Source organism: Anoplopoma fimbria, chromosome 19 (assembly GCF_027596085.1).
Source record: "Anoplopoma fimbria isolate UVic2021 breed Golden Eagle Sablefish chromosome 19, Afim_UVic_2022, whole genome shotgun sequence".
Taxonomy (NCBI): domain Eukaryota; kingdom Metazoa; phylum Chordata; class Actinopteri; order Perciformes; family Anoplopomatidae; genus Anoplopoma; species Anoplopoma fimbria.
In genome coordinates, this window is record NC_072467.1 from 18,024,118 (window position 1) to 18,045,435 (window position 21,318).

The 21,318-nt window shown below is 40.0% G+C and overlaps 1 protein-coding gene across 1 annotated transcript in view; it reads left to right on the forward strand.

Annotated features, from left to right (window-relative positions):
- Positions 1-337: 337 nt before the first annotated feature.
- Positions 338-21,318, forward strand: part of ano3 (anoctamin 3) — a 28,275-nt gene continuing 7,294 nt past the window's right edge. The window contains exons 1-12 of the mRNA XM_054619578.1: positions 338-390; positions 9,570-9,776; positions 12,228-12,358; positions 12,484-12,639; positions 12,719-12,819; positions 12,941-12,985; positions 16,189-16,320; positions 16,884-16,990; positions 18,116-18,171; positions 18,277-18,398; positions 20,270-20,404; positions 20,527-20,623. Coding sequence (XP_054475553.1) covers positions 345-390; positions 9,570-9,776; positions 12,228-12,358; positions 12,484-12,639; positions 12,719-12,819; positions 12,941-12,985; positions 16,189-16,320; positions 16,884-16,990; positions 18,116-18,171; positions 18,277-18,398; positions 20,270-20,404; positions 20,527-20,623 — 1,335 coding nt within the window. The 5' untranslated portion in view covers positions 338-344. The remainder of the gene's footprint in view (positions 391-9,569; positions 9,777-12,227; positions 12,359-12,483; positions 12,640-12,718; positions 12,820-12,940; positions 12,986-16,188; positions 16,321-16,883; positions 16,991-18,115; positions 18,172-18,276; positions 18,399-20,269; positions 20,405-20,526; positions 20,624-21,318) is intronic.

A 21,318-nucleotide genomic window follows, 5' to 3' on the forward strand; every position in this document is an offset into this window, starting at 1 on the left:
GGTGCCCCTGGTAATTTCCCGCAGCTCAGTAAATCAGGACGGGGGTGGCGGGGGACGGGGGACGGGGACGGGGGGGGACGTGTCCATCTCAGGACCTCCCCTTGTTGTCACCATGACAACAGCCGTGGATGGGGGGGGAGGAGGGGGTAGGAGGAGAGAGAGAGAGCATGCGGAGCTGAGACAGGTGTTGCTCGGGTTTGCGCATCGCCCGTGAGATCGTTTTGCAGGATGGGAGCCGCGAGCACACCTACGCTTCCCCTCCATAGTGTTTCCCCATGCACTCTGCTATTCTGCTTATCCTAACACGGAATTCAATTAAAGCTGGAGACCCACTGAACGTCGCAATGGTGCACCACTCGGGCTCCATCCAGTCCTTCAAGCAGCAGAAAGGTTGGTCATAATTGCGCGTCTGAGCCGAGCGCGTTGGGTGATGACTTTATTTTCCCCTCTCCAGTTAGTTAGTTTGTGATGGTGAATGGCACTCGGAGGCATCGGACTCTCTACTTGCTGTGAGCGTGACGCAGAGTTGGAGGTCTTGCCGCGTCCTCCTCCTTGGATGAAGCCTGTTTATGAACCCTGTGCGCTCTCACAGTCCATCAGTTTGTTCATGTTATGTTGATCTAGGTCATTTTTTGTTAGGCAGGAGGCTTCATGGGTCTAATTAAATTAAATGTAATTACCTTAAATCTGATTACATTGATCATGTACAATTTAAACCATGTTTGTTATTAATACAGTGGATGGTTGATGCTGCACAAACACAAGAAATTACCTTTATTCACAAACAAGCGATGCAGATCTCTGAAAGGTTTTTTAGTGTCATTTGAACTTGCAGTGATTTGAACTGCTCGTGTCCATATGCATCAGCTCAGCACTGATGGCATTATGTTTCTGATGGGCTTTGAGGAAAGAAACAAACTGTTCCATACAAATCTGTTCAAGAGCAAGTAGAATAGTTTAGTATTTAATAGTGAGGGAGAAAATGCTCGCCAAGAATAGCTGCACTCAGGCATTGACAGTAATTAAAAACTGACTTTAGTTGTTAGAAGTTCCTGTCACTCAGCAACTTGAGAAAGAATCTGACTCCAGATATTGTTAGTGTCCATTTGACACATTAGCGTTTTTGACAGGCAAAACCTAGATATTGTATCAAAGTGGACGGTGAAAGAAAGATAATTGGTAGCCACATATAGGAGCAAATGTCTTCAGATCCATAAATAAACGCCTATCATGTCTTCAATCCGTGCCTTTCATTCCAGCCTGATAACACTGCTGCGGCAGCATCGGTTTTTAACCATAAGTAGGGCTTCTTTACTTTGTGTTAATTATTCATGCGCTGGCTGTCTAAATTTAGAGAAATGGTGGACAATCTTCTTGTTTTCATGCTGACATCGGCTCATAAACGTGGAGCGATAACCTCTTTTTGTTGAAGCACCTGGCTAAGGAGGATGAAAGGGTTCAGCCCCTGGCTTCTGATGAGAGGAGCGGCTAGAAATCTCTTGAGTGAGGAGGGGTTGCCCTGCTGAAGAAGGTGTTAGCTTATCTGGTGCAGCCCATGTCTCTTTGTTGGTTTTGAGTGTGAACAAACGGAGGGAGTTGGACATAAAAAGAGAATGGAAAGCAGGTTATGTACACCGATAATACAATAAACTTCCCCCTAGCATTACACTCACAAAATAGACTGAGCCACATTCATCCATAATGGCTTTGTTTTTGTCTGAACATACTTTCATTGTTTTTATGTTTTCGATTTAGTTTAATATCAGGAATTGTTATTGTTTCTTTCTATATAGGTTAAAATTATACATGATGGAGTGAACCACTTTCTGGCTTTAGGAAACACATTGCACAACATGATATCAGAGCTTTGTACAAATCTGACTACGGGCCTGAGGGTCCACTCAATATTTCAGTGCACTATTAAACTGAAGGCAAAGGGGTTGTTGGCTCACAAAGTCCTGCAAAAGTAAAATTATTGAAATTGTATTGGTCGACACAAGCAGCAGCACACTGTGAGAGCATTTAAAGGCTTGGAGCTTAATGTAGCTTTGTGTTTCTGAAACCAGGAGGTGAAAAGCTTTCTGACCGCTGGAGACAAGACCTTACCTTTATTGATAATAAGTATAATCTTAAAATGTATTCTAAATCAACTGCAAGTCAAGTTTTTAGGAGCTAAATCGTTATCTTCGCTGAGCTGAAGGTGAGGAAACATTTTTGATTGAAGACAGAACCGAGAGTAAGAAAAAGGACTAATTATAAAGATGTAAGATAATAAAAAATAATAAAAGTCACTCAGTTGCTAAAAACTAGAAAATGCAGCTCCATTTGGACTTCAAGACAAAAATGACTCACCACCATCTGATATCACTCTCCAGGGTTTGAGTGAATTGAAATGTTCTTTGGCAGACTAATCATGCATGTGTTGGTAAAACTTGAATGACAGAAGCAATATCTGCCAGAAGGTATTTGCTTTAAGCATATCAAGATTAAAATGTAACCTGGTTTGACAGTTGAATACTTCTGTCTTGAGCAAAGCTTTGCTCATGGTTTGAAATGTGTTATTCGAGAGCTGCAATCATTTTGGGATTTATCAATAAGTTGATTCAATAAATACATATAATAAACAATTTTGCTATTCCTAAAAATATTTTTTCAAGCAAATGTGCCAAAGATTTGATTGTTTCAGGTTCTCAAATGTGACAAATTGCTGCTTTTCTTGGTATTACATGATAGTAAATTGAATGATTTGGGGTCTTTAGACTGTTGCTCGGACCAAACAAGACATTTAATGACGTCATTTTGTGCTGCAGCATATTGTGATGGACATTTTTCGCTGTTTTCTGGTGTTTTTATAGACCAAATGATTTATTGATTTGTCAAGATTTGAATTGGCAAATTGAAAACAGTTTATGGATTAGTGATTTATTTCTTTATATTAAGAAAAGTGTGTGTGTTTTGTTTGACCCTTATGTTGGTTCACTCATTGCTGCAGGACTGAGAGTCCTGTCCTCTGTTAGAATACACTTTTTAACTTTGTATGTGTGCAACCACAAATGGTTGTTTGTGTTCATGTGTAAACCTTTGGTTGCACAGTCCTAAGCAGGCCACCTGTCCTCTTATGCAAGCAGGCAGATGGTTTCATAGATACAGACATTAATTTTAGTGCAGATTTGAGGAGAACACATGTACAGTATCATCTGTGATTTAAACAGCCTGCAGTACAATATTAGGAAGACACCAGTTTTATGGAAGTTGATCCAGTCTGTGTAAATTTTAGCTTGCAAGGTAGACAAAGGGTTTACAAAATGACAAAACAAAGAAGCTGTTTTGCTCTGCATGTGTGTGTGTGTGTGTGTGTGTGTGTGTGTGTGTGTGTGTGTGTGTGTGTGTGTGTGTGTGTGTGTGTGTGTGTGTGTGTGTGTGTGTGTGTGTGTGTGTGTGTGTGTGTGTTGCAGTTACCAGCTTCAGCACTTTCACAATCTTTAAATAGTCAGCGGTTGTTTTGTTGCTGGGTTATAATAACAATACAGGCAGAAGTTCTGCTGAAGCCCAAAGTTATTGTACAATTCAATCAAATCTGCAAAACAAATTGACTTTTGCTTGCTAGTATCCACTGAGGACAGTATTGTTTATATGCTGTCCCTGATGAGGTGTGTACGCAGGGACACAGCAGAGGCTTTGCGGAAAATCCAGTGACGTAGTAAAATCACAAGCAATCAGGGGACATAAGAAGATAGTGTGATGTTAAAGGGGCAGGAGAAATAAAGGGATTGAGAGAGAGAGAGAGTGAAAAGGAAGATATTTAATCAGCTCAAATGATGCAATCCAGAGGTTGTGCCATGATTGCATAATAAAGTCCTGAACCGTTTGAAACTGAGGCTTTAAAAGTGCCAGCTGCTCTGAGGTGTGTTCACGGTCGGGCTGCTATCCTCGGCTGCCCGTGATAGACAGACCACGAGTTGCAACAGTGTCTGTGGAGCAAATTATTAGCTTTTTTCAATCAGTTGCCAAAAGTCATACTTACATCCAGTGTGATTTAATGTTGTAAAAAATAAAACATGCAAATGTTGTAGGAGGTGAATAGTTTTATAGTCGCCACATTAAATTATGTTTTTATTCGCTGTTTGTTAAAATGGTCGTCTCCTGTTCAAATCGCATATTATTTTTCAAGTCAATAAGCAGTTCTGTGATATAAACATTGCATCCATTAGCTGCAATATATTGAATGTCATCACTGAAGTCAATACCTTACCCGATTTGAGTAGTTAACCATAATTGATCATCAATAAATGAATGAATAACAAAGCAGACATAATTGTATTTGAGTAAATAAAATACTTTTGTGGTAAATCACAAATAACATTGGACAGTTTATATTATTTATTACATTGAAACATTAACGGGGAAAATGTATTTTGAAGCCATACGCAGCAATGCATGTACATTTTTAATGTCAAATTATTGTTTTCCCTGTTCTAGATAGGAAATCAAATTATACTTCATATACTGTAACATCTGAAGCTACAAACCGGCAGTCACATTATTAGTGCTGCTGTGAGGGTCATAAGCTGTAGCATTGAAAATATCTTGCCTTAGATGCCTTAGAAATAATTTTGAGTACAATGTTATGATGTTGAATAAATATATTGAACTCATCCCCTGTTTCTACCAATCCAAGTTAGTTTTTGTCTGATTAAGCTGCAGAATAAAAACTTGTTGCGGTTTATTTTCACATTTTCTGCCTGACGGACTCTTGCTATTCATACCAGATATCACTCATCATTTCATACTTGTATTTGGTCAGCAAGAATTATCGGTGTGCCTCGAGTACTCACTATGCAATATAAGAAATGAGCTGAGTTTTCAGTGGCAGCTAATGATACCACTCTAAATACTCCCTGTGAACTCAGCTTCTTCTCTGTGTTCTTTGATATGGTGCCAGGCGGAGGAAGAAACACACTCTAATTGCTTAGAGAATGTTTTCTGAAGGAGAGGCTACCGGCCTAGCCTGAGTCCTGCCTCCATGCGATAATTTTCATAAACGCACCACAGCAGTGTTTTGGACCTGCTTCTCTTAAGCGCAAATGTGTGTGTATGTGTGTGTGTGTGTGTGTGTGTGTGTGTGTGTGTGATATTATTTTTCTTCTTCTTCTTTGCCCACTCTTTTATAGCAGGGATCCCCAAATGCACTATGTATAGGGAAGGCAATAGTGATGTTTATTGTGCTTAAAAAGGTCCTGATGCAGAATGTTCCTGACTGAAAGTGCTATGGGCTGAACATGGATGAATTATTGAAGATATCGAATGAGTAGAGACAGAGGCATGATGGGAAACAACCCAGTGACCTGAATTCTTTGTTTGCTACTTTGCGCTACATCCTTGCAGATAATGTCTCGATTCTTAAGTTTCTGCTCAGGTCTCATGATACGAACGACTAAAAGCTAAAGTAAAAAAAATTATTACACATATTGGACAGTTTTGCCTTATTTTTACAGCATTGTTTTGCTTCCTCTGATATAAAACAGCAGTTGATCGTAAAATCCTTGTTGTCTTTCAATATAAATGTTTGTTCTTTCAGCTGGCTCAGAATGGATTAGCGACAGGGATATGCTTACATTTTATGACAGAAATAATCAAAAGGAGCATAACGAACTTATTAAAATGAAACACAACCTCTACTTTTGATGTCTGTCACAAGCAGGAACATTTGAAGACAAGTATGCAGTACACATTATACATCCACAACGGTATATCATACCGACACACATGCACGGACCAACCCAAAAATCCTCTTAATCTCACATCACAAGACCAGCATGGACAAGCTGCACAGGAGGGATCCAAATCCTGGATCACGACCTTCCTTGAATCTCGTCCAACTCCCCCTCAGACCTGAGTGGGCGTTTTTGAGAGCACATACAGGGATTGTCGTCAAGTCCCCGTGTCATTCTGGTGCATAAAAAAATAAGAGATGTTCTTTCCCTAAACACCTCACAGCGGGCGTCCACTCCCTGAGCCTCATGATCAGTTTCTATTTTATTCCTTTATTCCTCTCCTGCGTCCCTCCCCTCTATGGGTGCTCTCTGTGCACGACTCAGTATCAGCCCACAGACTCCCATACCAACTGGCACACACACACACACATGCAGTCCATGCACACACACGCACACACACACACAGGATTAACTTTCTCCTGATAAACCAGTTTTAGCCAGTGCACAGCGAGATTAAACACAGGATTTCACATTAGATAAACCCTTTATATATTTATATAGACTTACACAATGCACTGTCTTCAGAGCGTACTGCACAGCTGCTCTGACTGTGGGACAGAGTTCACGGTCTGCCAGCATCAGAAAACTATAAGCTGAAGCTTTGCAACAGGGCAATGATTGTCAGATAACCATTATTATCTCCTTAATGTCCATTGAGGCTGAAAGATTTGATCATTGAATTTTTTTTCCATCTACACCTGCTGTGAAATTTCCATGGAAACAATTTCACACAACACCAACTCCGTCCAATTTGTGGGTCTATTTTAAAATCTGAGAGTCCATTGGGACCCCCGAGCCTCAGCCCTACAGGCCCATTAGCTGGCTCTACTCCTATGTACTATATCATCTCAGACATGTTGAGCCTTGCCGATGTCTGTTGGGATTATCTAGACCGGCTAGCGTCCATTAAATGTACCTTTTTTGAAATACACAAGCCGTTCTCTATGTATTGATCAGCATAATGGAGAGAAAGTGGGAAGGGATATTAAATAAGAATGTGAATTGGTCTGAAGAGGGGATGCAGAGACTGTGAAATGATGGCACTTTAGGCTTCTGGAGTGGAAGATCAAGCGAATTTTCCATCCAGTCATAAAGCATGTTGTTGCTGTGAGATACTAAACTTGCTAACTGGACCATGGAATTGGCACAATATGACTCTCCAATGATAGCTTCACAACCTGCAGCTCAGTATTGAATTGAAGTATTGTATTAGATGGAATTGATTGAGTTACGAGAAGCAACAAAAGGGGACTGAATGCTTGTACACTGAGTAGAAATAATGAAAGCACTGGGAAATCAAGCTTTGTTGTTAGCCTGAGGACAAATTAACTTTCTTGCATGGAGAGATTGCTTCATTTAAAGTTTAATCTTGTCCTATTTTGTGCTGAGTAATCATACTTTTAAGACTTTGATTTCAAACTATTTTTCTAAATCTGTCTCTTGAGTAGAGTGAAATCCAGCTGCAGGCTGAATTTAGTTTACACAACAAAATGACTACAGTTTTCCCTTTTTCAATGATTCATTGTGTAGCTCTTAGCTGGAGCTCACAACTTTCATTCATTTCATATCTGTGGGGCTGCACAGGAAATAAACAGTGCAATCAGTGGTTCCCCTGAGCCCTCCAGCTCACATCTTTAACTGGCTCCCTTCTCACCCAACAGCACTGGGAAATCCCATTGGTATCAATGTCATGAGAGTGAGTTATTGCGCAGCTTGCAGCACGGACCCCTCAGGATCGGGAGAGTGAATTATCAATGCAGCTGAACACTTCAGGAAGGTCACTGGGAGAATTCCCCACTGGAGGTGAAACTAAGTCGTGTTCCTATTTCAAAGAGAGTGCCTTCATTTCATGAATAAATGTGAGGAGCTGCAGGGGTGGAGCTACTGCCTGCTATGAAGGTCGGCCACAATGACCCGCTTCAAATACTGGACATTCATTATTGTTGTTAACCGCAGAGTTTCTCTTTGCAATACATCATCACAGATTTGTTGAATTAATCATTCAAACATCCATCAGCCCCTCTATCCCCATATTGGATTTTACTGCTGAAATAACCTTGAAAAATCACCTCTGCTGGTATTAATAAAAAATTACATGCCAATGAGAAGCTAACGGCAAGCATGAATGCTGATACTACATGTATCTTTGTGAAATTGGTTGCAGCGTATAAGTTTTGTGGTGCTTCATCATGCGACTTTTCTTGAGGTATTGAGCTGTGTGATGATGGAGGAATGCTGCTGGTTTTTAATGCACATTATCACCACTGAGGCCCATAAAAGGATGGACCAGTTGATGACTGAAGGGATTTCTCCCTCCCTTTTTTCCGCTCACTCCCTTCATATCAGTTCATGCATTACATCGACTAAGTATTGTAAGTAAGTCTTTTTACAATTTATTTTTATCCCTTCTGCTTACAATTCAGACATGTGCTGCTTTTAAAAACGTGACTCTTGTTTGTCGTTATATTTTGCAAGATAAGATTATCATTTTTATCATTATATGATGCAAATTACAAGACAAAAACTAGTCATAATAAAAACAACAATAGAAGCAATAATGTAATGTAAATATGCTTTTACTTTAGCAGCTTCAACAAGCCAAACATAACTTACATGTAGACATTTATCCAAAGAAATTGAATAACATTTTTAATTGATTGCCTACATTTTCATTACTGAGTATTCAAAATATAATGTAGATACTGTATAAATGCATAAATATTAGTAAATGGAGCGTTGCATCAAAGTGCTGCATTGCGCTTATAGGAGTCAGCTGCTTCAAGAGTTCAGTGATTTAGTGTTTAATTTTCATAAAGTTCATACGTGCAAGCTTTTAAAAAGAATGGTCAAAATGAATGCAGCAGAGGCTGAGACATCCTGAGTGTTTGTGCCCAGTATGGACCAAGATCCAAAAACACGGGATCCTACGTTTTCAGTAAAACAAGCCAGATGGCTCTTAAGTAAAACCCTCCATGACAGGTGAATGCCCTCATCTTTCAAACTCCAAGACCTCAGCTTGTTTGGGTTTTCTGGATGTGTTGTAAGAAAAAAAATATCCTACATTATACAGCTCACATCAGAGCTGCAGAGATGCTTCATTCAGCTGTTTTCACAGGATGAGTACTGCCTAAAACCAACTTGTGCTGTTCCCCTTTCATGCTTTCCTTTCACTGGCTCATTCATGTCCTGTTTGTCCGCCAGCTTAATATTGACATCCAGTCATAGTCATGCAGCCATAATGACCTGACTACTCTGCTGATACCTTCATGGCATCAATGCCATTAGCTGGTGTAGATTCAAGGGTTACCCCAACGTCCACCTTATGTAATACATTTTTTTTTATTGCTGACTCCATTAAGATTTAATGTCCCATATGTGTTCCAGCAGAGCTTCACCAAAGAGCAGAGCCTCATCCAATCCATCCCTTAGTGCAAGTGCCGCTGACTTAATTATATTTTAAATGTGTATGTTTTATTTGTCAGTGTAAGCAGGCAGACATATAAACATGATATAAATGTATAAATATGTCAAAAATGTATATATCAATTTTTTTCACGGTATTTTTTATTTTCCTCTAAAAAGAGCAAAACCTTTGCACTCCAGTAGGACGACAGGTGCATAGGAGAATACCTTAGATAGACAATATAGAACAAAAACTCCTGCACACTGGCTTCTTCACTTCCGCATATAAATGTATTTTAGTCACAACGGTTCAGTACGTAGACCTTCATCAGGTTATTTTTGATTCCTCTAAATATTTTTTAAATGACCGTCCTCTGTCTCTGTCATCCTCAGGCATGCACACCAGCATCAGCGAGATCCTGAAGGAGAAGAGCCTGAAGCCGTCTCGCCGCAGCCTGCCCTGCCTGGCCCAGAGTCAGACTCATCCAATCAACCTCAACCACTTCCTGTCGGTGCCTCTGAGCCCGGAGCCCAAACCAGAAGTCGAGGGTCTGAGTCAGAGCATCAGCACCTCCTGCAGCCTCCTGCCCCCGCAGACAGGTCAGTCTTCTTGGAGGAACCTACTGATGCCTTCCTAAAACCTGTTAGTGGATAAGATGCTTCAGTCATGAGTTTGCATCACTGATATATGTTAATTTAAAGTTTACCTTGGAGGTATCTGTAGTGGATAGTCGGTGTCACATAGGCCTTTATACAATGACTTATATTTTTCTCTGCTTATGCAAAAATGACTTATACTGATTTAAAAAAATAAGATTTTGCAGATGTCTTTTTTTTACAGGTGTAAAGTTTTGCACATTATTTGTTCTTTGTTGCCTCCTACGCCTGGCAAAAGCTAAATAGCATTGAACTTGTATATGAATTTGCTTCGTATGCAGCATTCAAGTGGTCATCATGATAAGTGTTTTTCTACTCTGTTTACCTAAAAGGAAGGCTTTCACAGGAAACAAACATCATGTCTGTGAAGCAAACTGTTTATTTTGTCTGTACGGTGTGTGTCATCATTCGCTCCATACTCTGCTCCGACGGTATTGTTGTCATGCTCAACAGGAACAGAGTTGGTTGCGACACAGATTGTCATAATGTTGGTGACATTTAAGGCACGTGCACAGTACTGATTTAGCCGATAATGCTGCAGAGGATTTAGAAAACACAGTCACATGTGTCTGGTGCCCTTTTAGAGGCAGTGAGAAAGTGTGGGGGGGGGAAGCCGTGGCAAGGAAACAAAACATCCCAGCATGGACTGCAAAAACGAAATGCCTTTCGGAGAGGGAACATTTTTCAGTCGTACTAATATCTTCAAGAATATTCAAAAGGCCGTTGACAGTGAGGGCTCTATCGATGCAGCACTCCAACACCTTGGTATTTTCATGACCTTGAGACGCCCTTTGCCCAACCCTTTGGTATTACGCTGCTTAGTGGAGTGTGCAAAAGTGAGAAGGGATATGCAGTTTCATGCAGATGAGGCAGCACAAGGTGAGGTGTTGCTATTTTGATGAGTGGCTCTTTGTCGTTGTGCTGAAAATAGACGTCTGAGGAACAGGTTTTTTCTCTTGGCCCAAAGAGGAGGTGCAGACAGGAGGAGAGAGTGAAGACAGACCAACCAGCCTCTCACCTCTGTGCACCGATAGATGTGTTTGATTGGTTTACGACAAGAGTTTTCAGTCATTTTTTCAGCACAGTTGACACTTTTATTACCAAACACAAATGGATTGTATTGGCTTTCATTGTGGAGGAAATTCAAGTTGATGTCTGAAAACAAGACAAATCACCGCAAACAGTTGGCCACAACTTTGTTGACTTTCTGTACTACTGCCATGTACTTTTGATAGTAGTTGTACTGGATGAAATAGTTTTAACGTTGTTAATTCTGATGTTCTGTATTATCTGTGGTGAGTAAGAGATACATTCTTCCACTTTATCATAGGGACATCACACGCAAGCTGCTATGGTGACTTTTCTCTATTTTATGGAGATATAGCCATTGTAAAGATTATCAGTTATAATCTCCAAATAGACAGAAGAAAGGACAGCTTTCTCATAATCCCAGCCTGGATCAGGGAAAATGCTGATTTAAAATAAAACTAAAGAAAGGAAAAAAAGAGAAAAGGAAACGCTACAGCTAGTGTTTTTGCATTAAAACTTAATTATTTCTGTCCAAGGCCCAATAATGTGCTTACACACACTAAAACAAATTGTTGTCTAGAGGGGTTGTTACTTAGTGAAGCTAGTCATTGTTATTGTTTGAATGATTTTGATTTTTTGTACACCTGATTTCAGCACAGCAGTATAAAGATCTTATAACTATAGAAACAGCAAGCCTGCTGGCGGTGAATTAGACTTATTTGACTTGAGAAATGAGCCAAGCTGTCACACATAACAAGTGCTGTGCTGTGAAATGATAGAACTCCCTATAGGGTGTAAACTATGTCATGCCATTAGTGCATGTATTATGAGATTTAGACGTAGTGAGATGGATTATTATACCCACTGAATATATTTTCCTCCTCATAAAAGCAATACATTTTGGACAAAATGCAAAAGCGTCTGTATGTTGTGTTGCTCATCAATTAGGCAGACTTCTTCTTATTTGTGGCAAAAACAGGCAATCTGATACGTTTTCAAAACACTGAGCATCTAAAAAAATGATTTCTTAGCACAATCTGCATTCATGTCTTGCCTCACAGTGTGGGTTTAGCAAAACTTTATTTTGTGTGTGCACATCAGTTGGTTGAACAAAGATTCAGGAAGGAAGGAAACAGGATTGGCCCTCTTTCAACACTAGTGCATGGATCCATTAAATTGCATCAAGGTGTTGCTCTCAAGCTGGCACCCATATGTAACGATTTTACTTGTTTCAATGTTGGCAATTGGATTAAGGAAAATATTGACTTCAACAACAGCAGAAGACTCGATGTAGAAAGGATATTTTTTTGTAGTGCGCTACTAGTTCAATAACAGTCTCTTTGCTCATGCTGTGTTTGTGTGCAGCAGAGGATGGAAAGGATCAGTACGTGGAGGAGTCAGAGGTGACTACGTGTGAAACAAAGGCAGACGAGTCATTCCCGCTCCAAAAGCCTGTCAAACGTGCTAAATTAGAGGCCCGCGCAGATTCAGTTCAGGTAACACTCTCCTAGTTATTCCACAATTATTATTACAACTGTACACAATGTTAAGGTGTTGGTATTTATCACTGAGCAGCTTCAAACATTACCAAGAAATCAAGTATGAAACATTGTTGCTACAGGGAAAGCGTCCAGCTGGGTCCTCCGGGCTGTTTTTCCGAGATGGGAAAAAGCGTATTGACTACATTCTGGTTTACAAGAAGTCCAGTCCACAGGTGGAAAAGAGGTGCACCTTTGAGAAGAATCTACGTGCTGAGGGTCTAATGCTGGAGAAGGAGGTAAAAATATGTTTGGTTTTAGAAGACTTTCATTTCCTCAACTCAGTGCTCAAACCCCTATTTCTTTTTAATCTGAAAGCCGTCGTTGACAAACAACGACATCATGTTTGTGAAGGTCAATGCTCCGTGGGATACGCTTTGCAAATATGCAGAACAGATGAACATCCGAATGCCTTTCAGGTAATCGTATTTGTAGTAAAAGATTGAGCCTTTATCTCTGCAAAGTGTGAAGGTCAGTTCTTTTTCAGTGGCTGGCGACTTTAACAAATCTCTCTAACATGTCTTTTTGTTATTCTTTAAGGAAAAAATGTTACTTTACGGACTGGAAGAGCAAAACCTTGGGAAGGTAAGTAGGTTTAGCGTATAGGATTTTTTTTTTCTCTGTTGCTCTGTGGGGGAAGGAGGCTTGATGATTCAGTGCCTCTAATGAAATACCTAAGCTGCAAAGCTGCGAGTCTTGATCCGTGATGTGAGCTGTGGATGATGTTTCACTACTTAAGTTATCAGTCACCTCAGAAGAGAAAGTTTAGGTCAAACCGTCATTGTCCTTTTTAATCCAATCGCTGAATGAGCATTAATTAATCCAGGATTAATCAACCCTTTACACAGGCCGTGAGTAAATAAACGCTATGTATATAGTCTGTGATTATATTTTTTAATTGAAAAGTCACCCCCCCATGTGCAGCACTGAAAAGTAGCAATAACTGAAATGGATGGAGAGTCGTTTAAAGATCAGTAATTAAGTGCAGTTGCTCTGTTTGTTCACATTTACTTGATTAATTAAACTTTCCAACCTTTAAAAAAAAAAAAGCACAGTCATTGTCATTGTGAAGCGTACAATACTGCAGCATTGACGGTGCTTTTCTATGAAAAACTTGTAATCTTTCAGTCAAATAAATGGAGCTGCACAGGCTGATTAGCATACTATTTTTAGAGAGATGCACTGGCGCTTTGATGTGATGTTCAACAGTTTACCAAGCTCTGCACAGGACTCCGAATTTCCATCTCGTAATCTCACTGGAATGCAGATAGAAACAGTCTAACAACAAATCACGGAAAGAAGTTCATATCAGCATGTTTTGTTTGAAAGACCTTTTGTTGACATACTTCGTAAGTATTTCAGTACTTTAAAATCCCTTTTGCTTTTAAGGACCGAAAACCCTTTTCTTAACATTTACCTTATTAAGACCTTACTGTGAATGATGCTGATCCTACATTAACGCAGCATTTTCTGTCAAATTTAGAGTTGTGTTCGGATATCTTTCAGATCCTTTATGTTTTGCTTGTGCCCTTCTCATTGGTTTGAAGTGGGAAGGACTCAGTTGGGAAAAGGTGATGTCACACTTACATGCACCAATCAGGATTCAGCAAAATTTAAGTTTAGATCTGTTGCTTTAGTCTATTGTCAACCAAATCTGGTCAAAACAGACCCACATTTTCCGTTAAAGCAGATTAGCGGAGTTTATTACTGCAAAACTCTTAATACAAACATCTAACATCAGTATTTACTATAATAGAGAAATATATTTGCTTTGAAACCACGTTCCAGTGATGAAAGGTAATGAAAATGATGTTTAAGCAACAGCATTGAAGGTGGATGTTTATGTTTAAACTTGATCCCTTGTAAAGCTTTGAATAGGCCACAGTTAGTGTGAAATTACTGCTGGTGGTGTGACTCATATTACTTCCATCCTTTGGCTTTGTTTTGAACAGAGTTAAGATGATAACCATCATAGGTGGGACTTGACAAAGTATCTGCAATAAACATGTCATAGTGTTTTATGATACTTAACCATGTAGATTAATAAACTCTATTAATAAATAATGTGTCACAAATAAATGATGGAGTATAAAGGTTGAAGGAGTTGACAACATGGATAATATTGAACATTGGTGATGTTATTTCACCTTGACATACAGTTTTATAAGTACATTTTAATGGTCGTGCTTGGACGGCACACACACCTACGCACACAGAGCAGACGAAGCTCACACAGACAAGAATCACTCGCCCACCTGTCCAACTGAGAACAAAGCACTTTTGTGGGAGTGATCTTAGTCATCGTGAGCAAAGAGGAGCACTGTGATTTTCTCCGAGCTCCTGCAGTCACTAAGCTGTTGCTCACAATAAAAAAAATAGGCCTTATGTGTTTTACTAATGGTCCGTCACCTACTCACGTCCCTGTAAAGCTGAACAAATGGGCCGTGTGCAGGTAGTGACAGCCTGCTGGGTTGATATCATTACTTTCAGCACAGTACCTGTCCCCTTCACAACAACATTCAAAAAAATGTTCTCTATTTTCAACCAGAAATCCCATTTATATTTATTTAATACATATCAGAGCAGAGCCTGACAAATTGGACCTCTCCAGAAAATCTGGAGAACATTTTACCCAGCCAACTGATGTTTAGCTCTGGGGATGTTAATGTTGGTCTGCTGGTTGGTCCACTCCATTGTTCCAGACTGAAATATCTCCACAACTATGGGATGGATTGCCATGACATTTTGTAGACACCAAAAGTTATGTATCCTACTAACTTTTGGGATCTCCTGACTTTTTGGACTAGTGGATGGATTGCTTTGAAATTTGGTATAGACATTCATGTTCCTCACAGGATGAATTGTAATAACTTTGGTGATCTGTTATATTTTAATCATCAATTCAAAATTGTAAGACTTTGGTTTATGACCAAACACCTTCAAATTAGTGACATTCCCATCAGCCTCAGCTGTACTTAGTGTTTAGTGCTAATAAGCAAAGCTTAGCATGCTATCACGCTAAACTATGATGGTGAATATGGTAAAGAGTATAACTGCTAAACAGCAGCACTTTAGCATTGACATCTTTGGTATGCTGCATGCTGATGTTAGCATTTAGCTCAAAACACAGATGTGCCTTAAGTATACCTTAATTTAAACTTTTAATTTTGAAGACATTTTTATTTTTAATAATTACTTACTTAAAAAATTAGGTTAGTTGACTGAAATATTTTGATGTCATCAGTTTCCACAAACGTTTTGTGTATTGTACAGTTCGGTTTTACAGTATCGGTAAAGCCTCACATTGCTGCAGACTCTTGCTCTTGTCTCTATTTATTGATCATAAAGGGGCCTGGGAAGGAGGGAAAGAGAGAAAGACTGTGACAATAACATTCAAAGGGGATACAATTTAGGAAACCAATGCATGCCTTCAAACTTCAACTGGTCTTAAATCCAGACTGGAGTATCTGGATTTAAGACCAGATACTCTTTTCCAATTCAAAGGAAAAGTGTATCATCCTTTGAATTGGATTTAGCAAGATGTTATCCTGGATCAGCGACTCACCAGCAACGTGAAAATAAAAAACGAGTCTGCAGCATGATGCCTTCAATGCATGCGTGTACATGTGTGTGTATACTTGTTTTTAGTGGGTGTGAGGCGGTGCCAGCTTGTCAAGGTTGTGTTAAGGGGTAAAAAGGTTAGGCGCCACTGATCCACATCAAAGAAAACAATCTCCATGTTAATCTGTGCTATTAATCCTGTTTTTCTCCGTACGTCCGAGCAGCAGATTTCATCTGAGATGTCGTCAGATAAAAAGCTGGCTTCCCAGAAATCCCATGAAGTTGGACAAAGAGGCTTTGCCTGACCTGGAGGAAACCGACTGCTACACAGCCCCCTTCAGCAGAGCTCGCATGCATCAGTAAGGAGGACATGCACTCAGTCATTCACATAAGTGTCACATAAGGACAGCATCTATACCTGTAGTGTTAGATGACATTTATCCTGCTCTATATCACTAGTTCCCCTCTTATCCATGGCATCCATTCATGTCCCGAGCTCTGGATGTTGAATTTAGAAACCAGCTGTCTTGTATATTTTATAGAGTTGAGTCAGAACTCAGAACGATAAAGACAAGCTGGTTCATAAATAAGGCATCGAAATAAAGCGGCAGATTCTCACAAAGTCATTCGATTTCTCCACCATTCCTGTCTTTTTTTTTTTCATTTTGATGAAACTTTGATGAAAGGCATCATCTAATTTAATTTGTCAGTGAATCATTTCCACTTTTCCTTCGCTTGTCAGCCTTGACGTTTCTTTTTAAAATAACGATTCTGGAATGAACACAAGACAGAGCTTTACACCCCAGATTGAGTTTTAATGAGCTTTGTATCGTTATGGGCTCAGCTCTCATTAATAGCTGCGACTGGATGATATTGATTGTTACATGATGAATAACTGAAGGAGTGTGCCGTTACTTTCCAGCTTCACCATCAACAATAGAGCGACCTTCTTCTCCAATTCCACCAGAAGCCGAATAGTTCATCATGTGCTGCAGCGCACCAAGTATGAGGAAGGAAAATCAAAGATGGGTAAGGCGCCACTCTTGCTGCTTTCTCCTCTTTCTCCTCTTTCTCCTCACGTACTAATCAATATTTCTAGTAGCGTCACATTAGTGTGAGAAGTTGGAAGAGGCTACATATTGTAATAAATAGAAAATATATCGTTTACATTTTTTGTTTCTGTTAATTTAATTAATTTATCCACCTTTATCTTTAGTATTAGACTTTACAGAATCAGCCCAAAATAATGAATGCCAAAGTAGCAAAGGAACAAAACAATAATTGTGTCTTTATCTTTATCTCTGTGTTTCCTGCCGGTTGGTTTGTGTTCATAATGTCAGTACTAAAACCATTGGGGGCATCAGTGAACGAGACTGTCTAGATTTTTCTGTTAATTTGGCTTCATGCAGCAATGGTAGGGTTGTGGTGGGAATAATGCCTTTGTTTTGTTTTTTCTGTGGGATGATTAAAATGTGAGCTGCCGCTGAGCTGTTGGTGTCGTCCAACTTGTGGCCGATCCCTCCTATCCTTCTGGCTGTTTTTTGGGGTTTTTTTTTGGTATCTGCAGTTAGCAAACAGCCCATCCACTCCCACATCTACTATATTGTCTGACTACCACAGACATGTTTGGCTGATTAAAGTTTGGCCTTTGAAGGGCTGGAACAGGTTTAACATTAATATTTTATAAGATCAGCTCCGCCACAAGAGTGGAAAATCCTTTTCAAATCCACCCCTCCCTGCTCATGCTCTCATTATCTACAGATTCAGTCAGTGGATGACAATGGAAATGAAAACACTATTGTCCTGTGAAACATAACATTTCATTCACTTCAGCCTCATACAGTAAAAAACCTGCAGCCAATACATACAGTTTATGGGATTGAGTAATTTTACAGCCAGTAATTATGGTCCAGCAAAAATATTTGCAGCTACTTGAAATTCTAACCTGAGTGTTATGAGCCTCTAATGGGCTTGTCTAATGCAGCTTGTCAGTAACATAATGCAGTAAATTGTTATGACTGTGGAAAAGTGGGTTTACATGAATATCTCATTGGATTCCTCTATCAGTCATGACTGGTGCTGAATTTTTAATGTGGCGTCCTTGTGCTTTTCTAGCTGCATCCTTTTAACATGACACGGTTTATTCTCCTACAGGTATCAACCGGTTATTGGGTAACAACACATATGAGGCTGCATTTCCTCCTCATGAGGTGAGAACATTTTTTATTGTGCTGAAAAGCTGTAGATATTTACAAATTGTCAAACTGTGAAAATTCCTCCTGCAATGAAGAGTTTCCTTCTCTTTATCTCATCAGGGTGGTTACAAAAGCAGACACCCAATTAAGACGCACGGTGCCCAGAACCACAGGCATCTTCTGTATGAGCGCTGGGCCCGCTGGGGAATCTGGTACAAATACCAGCCTCTGGACCTCATCAGGTAATCAACACAGCATCATGAACTGTTGTTGGACATTAACATGAGCTCTAGTGTCCTGGTGATGAGCCTTGTTTTGTCTTGTCTGAATAGACTATGGACTCAGTTGTTCATCTCCCTGTTTATAAAGATATCAAGGTTTCTGATCTCGGTCTGCTGTCTGAACAGGCTTGTGTGTCGTTGCCCGACATTCTGGCATGTCTGATATTTCTGGACTGAAGGATGTACGACATTCAGAGCATTAAAATAGCAACAAACTACTTTTTGCTATGTAAAGATATAGTGGAGTAAATTCTCACTGAGCAGATAATAAAGTTGCTCTCCCTCTGTGTGTGTTGTTATCCAAGCTTCTCGTTGCTTTGTTGACTTAGCCAGCCCGGTTGTGCATGCTTTTAGTGCATTAAAGTGCATGTGAGCGTGCCCGTATGGTAAGCTGATGGTCACAGCTCTGCTCTCATATAGTGGTAGCAGCTGATAACGCCATCACAACCGGCAGCTTTTTTGTGAAAGGGTTGCACCCACCCTTTTGTTTTACTTCAGGTGAACACTGTTATCTCTGTAAGCACTTTTGCCATAGTATGTAATGATAGCGCTGTTAGCACCGCTAGCTGCAAGCGGCATCACCAAGTTGAGCGCCATTGGGAGGCAATAGAACTGCTCTCAATCTCGTAAAATGCACCTTTTAACTTTAACTGTTGAGGTATTGTGGAAGTATGAAGGGTTTGGCTGCCTTTGCACCTCAGTGTTTTAATCTTCTCATTAGAGAGACAGGGCTGCACGGTGGTGTAGTGGTTAGCACTGTCGCCTCACAGCAAGAGGGGCCCGGGTTCAATTCGGGGCCAGACAACCTTCTGTGTGGAGTTTGCATGTTCTCCCCGTGTCAGCGTGGGTTCTCTCCGGGTTCTCCGGCTTCCTCCCACAGTCCAAAGACATGCAGCTTAGGTTAATTGATGACTCTGAAATTGCCCGTGGATGTGAGTGTGAGTGGTTGTCTGTGTATGTCTGCCCTGTGATAGGCTGGCGACCTGTCCAGGGTGTACCCTGCCTTCGCCCATTGACAGCTGGGATCGGCTCCAGCACCCCCGCGACCCTTAACTGGATAAGCGGTTACGGAAGATGGATGGATTAGAGAGACAAGGAATCGTTTGATATTTTGGGAAATATTATTATTCATGTTCTTGCCAAGAGTTAGATGAGAAAATTGATACCACTTGTGTGAAGTACAGAGCTGAATTCATCTCTTGTGCTAAGCTTGGCTAATTGCCTCCTGAGATGATATGAATTTGTCAACCATCAGAGATTTTTTCAAACTGCTCACACTAAGCAAGCGATCCCTTTAATGGTGGCTATAATCAATATTTTTATAATAACAATCTATCAAATGACAATATGTAAACAGTGTGAAAGAGCTAGCTCGTAGTGATACGTGTATATCAGCCCTGATCCTGAAACCAGGAACCACTACTGGGATACTAGTGTGCATCCAAACATACTTACTCTTTTTTTCCTCAGCAATGTCCATCAATGTTGATAGAGAGTTGCATAAACAGTTGGGAGTTGCCTGATACAGCTAATTGCCACTAATCTGCTTTACTGGCGCAGTTGTGGAATGAGTGTGTTGCTCAAGGGCACCCTGACAGCTGTGGTTTAGGAGGCAGTCACTGTTATTGAGTCATTTCCCACCACAGCATTATACTCTGTAAATATATGTGTGCCTTGTATGTGTCAGCCCAGCAGCCTCTCTCTCCATTAAGCTACCACAGCCACCTCACAGTACACTAACTACACACTATAGTAAATAGTTCAGGTTTAATGACAGTCAACACAGTTCATTGGTGAATTTTGACAATGCGGTCTCTCCTTCTCTCTCCCAGACGGTACTTTGGAGAGAAAATCGGTCTTTACTTTGCATGGTTGGGCTGGTACACCGGCATGTTGATCCCTGCCGCCCTGGTCGGCGTTTTTGTCTTCCTCTATGGTCTCTTCACTATGGACTCCAGCCAAGTCAGGTCAGTACACACAATCTGCTGTGTACCATATAAGATGAACACACTCCCTTGAATTGATTGAATGTGTATTTTAAAACATGTATAGTCTTGATTGTTGCTCTCCTGATTAATTGTCTCACCAGTAAAGAGATTTGTGAAGCCAACACCACCATCATGTGTCCAATGTGTGAAGAAACCTGTAAGCCGTGGACGCTCAGTGACAGTTGTGTCTATGCGAAGGTAAGACCAGTTCTGGTATCCATCCGTTTTCTCAGTCTCCTCTATGCACGTTGAAAAACTTGCTACAAACATTTTTCATCACCAAATAAACTAAAGATTTAGAAAGTTTTCTTTTGAATAGATCATGATCAGAGGAAATAATGATGTATTTGAAACCTATTAAATTCACTTTTTATTGAAGATGTTGAAACAAAAATTATATTTTAAAGCTTTTAAAAATATAAAATATTGTATTTTAATATTGAATGAAACACCTTTTGAATCAAAGGTTTGGTTAAAGGTTTTTGGAAATACACTTTGATATTCCATAAGGATCATCTAATCTCATTTGTCAGTGTCAGGGAATTATAGGCATGCAGTGATCCGGCTCTTTCAGTCACGATGCTGTGTTTAATTCTTAAGCTGTATGCCTCACTGTGTTTAAGTGACTGGGATGATTCTTCTATTTTGTAACATCAGGCTTGATTTAAACATGGCTTCCCAGACTTTGTCAAAGAAAATGTAACAAATAAATACATAGACACATGACTTAGTACGCACATGTGTAATCAGACGGAAACACAGAATTTAATTGAATAGATCGGCCTCAATGTTATCGATACACGATCCAACTACTTGAGTCGGTATCAGCCCGATATCAGTATCGGATCAGTTCATCACTAATTAAATAATTTATATACAGCCAACAGCCATTT